Below are 4,309 nucleotides of genomic sequence, written 5' to 3' on the forward strand. Positions count from 1 at the left end.
ACCACTCCCATGGAGTTCAAGACCTTCATGTGAGAAGATCCCTAGTGGATTCAAGACCCCATCTAAGGAAGATCCTCCATGGATTCAAGGCCTCCTTCATGGAGATGAACTAGTTACCTCTTGAATCGCCCTTTGTTGGATTTGGACCTTTGTATCTCTCTTTATGTGTTTGGGTCTAGCACATGTGTGATTGGATCAAGTCAACTTGAGTGTTTTCCTCTTGTGTGTTCTTCGTGTTCCTCGGGAATCCCCCTCCAAATCGTGAAAGATCGGCCCCTAGGGTTCCACCCTACATCAGGATGCTACGGAAGGCATCCCCTCTTTCTTCTATCAACCATCGGTATATTACTCAAAGCTATATTTTTATTCATCGCATGATATGAGTTTTACTTGGAGCATCGTGTATTATTTGAGTCTTTGCTTTTGTTTGATTCATCTTTGCTGAACACCCTTTTTGAGAAGGATACACATTTATTCGTGATTTGTTAGAATACTCTATGTGATTCACTTATATCTTTTGAGCTAGGCAGTTGCTCTAGTGCCTCACTTATATCTTTTAGAGGACGACAATGGTTATATTTGAGAAATAGTTGCACTCTTATGCTACGCTTAGATCATTTTGAGAGTTAGGAATTCTACAAGTTTTGAAACCAAACTGAACATGGAACGCAAATTCTATCCACTGATATTGACTCAGAACTATATAAAGCTATTGCCCTTGGACAACATTTGAAGTTGTAATGTAGAGAAATCCTCTACCTTTTTTCTCTTTAAGAAAAAGTAAACTTGGAATGTGCCGTCGAATACTCCCTCCATTCACAAATATAATATGTTTTGAATATTTCAATATGGACTATATATAAACTGAAATGATTGAACAAGCACACTAAAATGTCTATATATATACCATTTAGAAACTAGGGAGGGAGTACAAACTTATGTCTTTAGCATGGTTTATTATCGTGTTACCAAAATCACTAGTTGAACTCCACTAGGTACTACCTATCCGTTACTTTCTTAAACTCTTGGTACACAATATCAAGCAGTAAAAGGAAAAGACATACTAATGCGTTGCATCTGAACATCAAATTAAAATAGAACAGACGCTGACACTAGGGGATGTTTATCTACTGATTATTATAGTTGCTTTTCTTTTTTTTCCTTTTGGTGCAGAAAGTATTGTGTCAATTTACATGGTTTAGTGTGAGCCTATCTACAAAGATTCTAAGAAGATCCAGGAACAGGTGCAGGTGGGATCCTGAGCAGCTGCTGCAGCAAGCGGGCTGCAAGGCGCTGCGAGACACCTCCAGCAATACGAGAACCAAACATACGGGCTTCACGCTCTTGTAGCACCTGAGATATAAAAAATGCTATGAGTTGCAGAGTTGTCAATAGCTGTTGAAATACATATAAAAGGAATGAAGCAGCAGTGTACCTGTACAATTGGCTGCAAAAGACTTGGATCAAAGGTATCAGAGGATCTCAGAAGACCCCATATTCTGAGAACAGTGTCTCGTAGCTCCAACATTTGTTCCCGCTCAACATCACTTATCTTAAATGGTCCAGCTGGATTGCCATTGGATATTAATGGCTTCAAAAATTCTGGAGCTGCGTTGTATGAATCAATCAGTGTTCCGAAGGTGATGGCTTCTGTGACACGAACCGCTTCTTTCACAACTAGCACTCTTAAATTCTCCCCATCTGGACCAAGTAGAAGTTTCAAAACCGGTTGTAGAGCATCCTTCGCTACAAACTCTCTATCCTGGCGTCCTTGAACAAGAAGATTTTCAAGCCTATTCCACCTGCAGCAAAGCAAAAGGTGATTCTCAATACTATCGTAAAAGGATGGTTGCTGGTACAAGCAATATATAATATGCAGAAGCTAGCAGAATAAGTACTTGCCTGAATTTTTCATCCTTGAATAGCAGCTCAATCAGAGCATCTCTGAGATATGGATTGGGATCTGTGAGTAATCTTTTAGCAAAGTAAGGATATGAGGCAGCAAGCACCTTAAAATTAGGATCGGCATAGAGTGCCAGACCTTCCAGCACAGTGAGTGATCGCAGTATCAACGCATAGTAGGCCGGTACTAGATTTGAATAGGCAAGAATTATATCACTGTCTCAGCAAAATTGAGATGTAACCTCATAATACCTAAAACAAAGTAAGACTTACCATTGAATGGGTACTGATAAAGAACAGCGCCTAAGCCATCAACTATGGTTTTAAAGTTTAGCTCACTCACTGTTGAATCCAAAGCATCATCAAAAAAAATCTTGAGGGCAGGTACGATTGGGGATACATCCACTTCAGGTTTCAGAAAATCAAGTGCATAATAATCACGAGCCATCGCTTCATAATCCCGATTGACCATGTGAACGACATGCCCTATGATGGCTACCCTTGCATCCTCTGGGGTTTCACTCATCATGCCAAAATCAAGAAAAGCAAGCTTCCCTTCAGGTGTTGCCAAAATATTACCAGGATGCGGGTCAGCATGAAAGTAACCATACTCTAGTAGCTGCCTTAGGCTACACTGTATACCAATGTTTACCAAGTCCAGGACCTTCAAGCCTTGGCCTTCAATGGCAGCTTGTTGATTAAGCTTTACACCCTCAATCCATTCCATTGTCAGTACCTTTGCACTTGTGTAATTCCAAAATATATCAGGGACCAATATGTCTTGCTTGTCAGCATATAATTTTTTAAACCTTCGTGCGTTTTGGCCTTCCTGCATTCATTATTTTTTAACACGATTAATAATGAATAAAAACATACAATCAGGACACATAATAGCATTTGATTCTGCTGATTCAGCAATCTATGTTGTAAGTATTCCTCTTGATACTATTTTACTCATCTTTTTAGCATTTACAGGTACAGTTGATATGTAGGCTATACTTGTATTAATAGAATATACGCAAAGACAAAGTACCTGGACATAATTAAGCTCTTGGAAAACTCTTCGGGCAAATTCATCTATCAGAGCAACTGCATCAGTAGTTATAATGTCAACATACTTATTTATTAGAAAACCAAGTCCCCTCAGTAGGTAAAAATCACGGCCTATGGCATCCTCGATGCCAGGTCTTTGCACCTTGACAGCTACCAACTGCTCAGAGTATTTCAACCGTGCCTTGTAAACTTGACCTAAACTTGCTGCAGCTATCGGTGAAGGTGACATTGCTGAGTACATTGAATCAAGAGGAAAGCCAAGCTCCCTCTCGATACAGGCAAATGCCTCTTCATCTGGAAATGTGGGGAGAGAATCCTGCAAGACAGCTTCGTGTCAACCATTTGGGAAAACATTATAGCAGTGATAGTAGTAATGCCCCAAGGTTATCAGGAAATATCCCCAAATGGTGAAGTCTAGGTGGTACCAGTGAAATCATCTAGCCACTTCAAAACAATAAGAACCGTGTGATGGAAGGAAAACCTGGTGAATGGTTATCGGATTGGACTGAGTAACTAACTATTCACCACATAAGTAATTAACAGCATAGTGGTGGTCCATTCTTGTTCCTTAAAAATAACATGTCTATCTTAAAAGAACTTAAACAGGGATTAACCATATCTGACCGCAAGAAAGCAAGAATTGTTCGGTACTTTCCCAACAATAATTTCGTATCATGAGCACTGAGCACCGGCAAGAAAGAAGGTCCACCTGCAGCTCGGAGAGCTCCTCGAGATACTCAGTCGGGCAGAGGTCAGGCCGCGTGGACAAACCCTGCCCAATCTTGACGAACGTCGGGCCAAGCCTTGTCAGTACAGTTCGCAGCTCGACCGCCCTGGCACGCCTCTTCGCTGACGAGGACGACTCCCCCCTCTGCTGGTCGAGCAGCAGCTTTAGCCCGAATGCCCCCAGCTTCGAGAGCACCTCCGCCGCTCTCATCGCCACCTAATTACACAGCAGGCAATGCACACCACATATGTCAGATTCTGAGAGCCTCGGCTGCTACCCTTAGATCGAGGTTGAAGTATGCTTGGAGATTGGGTCCAGGGTTTGCCTGGAAAGGTTGGGAGCCGTAGCGGGAGGCGAGTAGCTCGGGGGTGTAGACGGTGGCGGCAGCGGCTCGGGTCATGGCGCGGGACTCGGCCTGCAGGTCCTCTGCGCGGTCGCGGGCGAGGGATGGTACTACGGGAGGCGAGGTGCGCGGGGAAGGGCGGGGAGAGAGCTGGATGGAGAGGTCGGGGGACGGGGGCGCCGCAGTGGACGCAGCGCGGAGGAGGGACGGGCGGCGCCGGAGGCGGCGCGGGTACGACGGAAGAGAGAAGGACACGGCGGCCGTCGCTGCCGTGCATGCCGCCA

General features: G+C 43.8%; 1 protein-coding gene across 1 annotated transcript; it reads right to left on the reverse strand.

Moving 5' to 3' along the window:
* Window positions 1-981: 981 nt before the first annotated feature.
* LOC119331094 (protein ACTIVITY OF BC1 COMPLEX KINASE 3, chloroplastic-like) lies at window positions 982-4,303 on the reverse strand. Its single transcript, XM_037604275.1, has 7 exons — window positions 4,008-4,303; window positions 3,665-3,898; window positions 2,936-3,271; window positions 2,176-2,731; window positions 1,903-2,089; window positions 1,436-1,802; window positions 982-1,353 (listed from the first exon to the last, which is right to left on the reverse strand). The coding sequence occupies exons 1-7, from the start codon at window positions 4,080-4,082 to the stop codon at window positions 1,225-1,227; spliced, it is 1,884 nt and encodes a 627-aa protein (XP_037460172.1). The 5' UTR covers window positions 4,083-4,303; the 3' UTR covers window positions 982-1,224.
* Between the last annotated feature and the right edge of the window lie 6 nt (window positions 4,304-4,309).

Source organism: Triticum dicoccoides, chromosome 1B (assembly GCF_002162155.2).
Source record: "Triticum dicoccoides isolate Atlit2015 ecotype Zavitan chromosome 1B, WEW_v2.0, whole genome shotgun sequence".
NCBI classification, from domain to species: Eukaryota; Viridiplantae; Streptophyta; class Magnoliopsida; order Poales; family Poaceae; genus Triticum; species Triticum dicoccoides.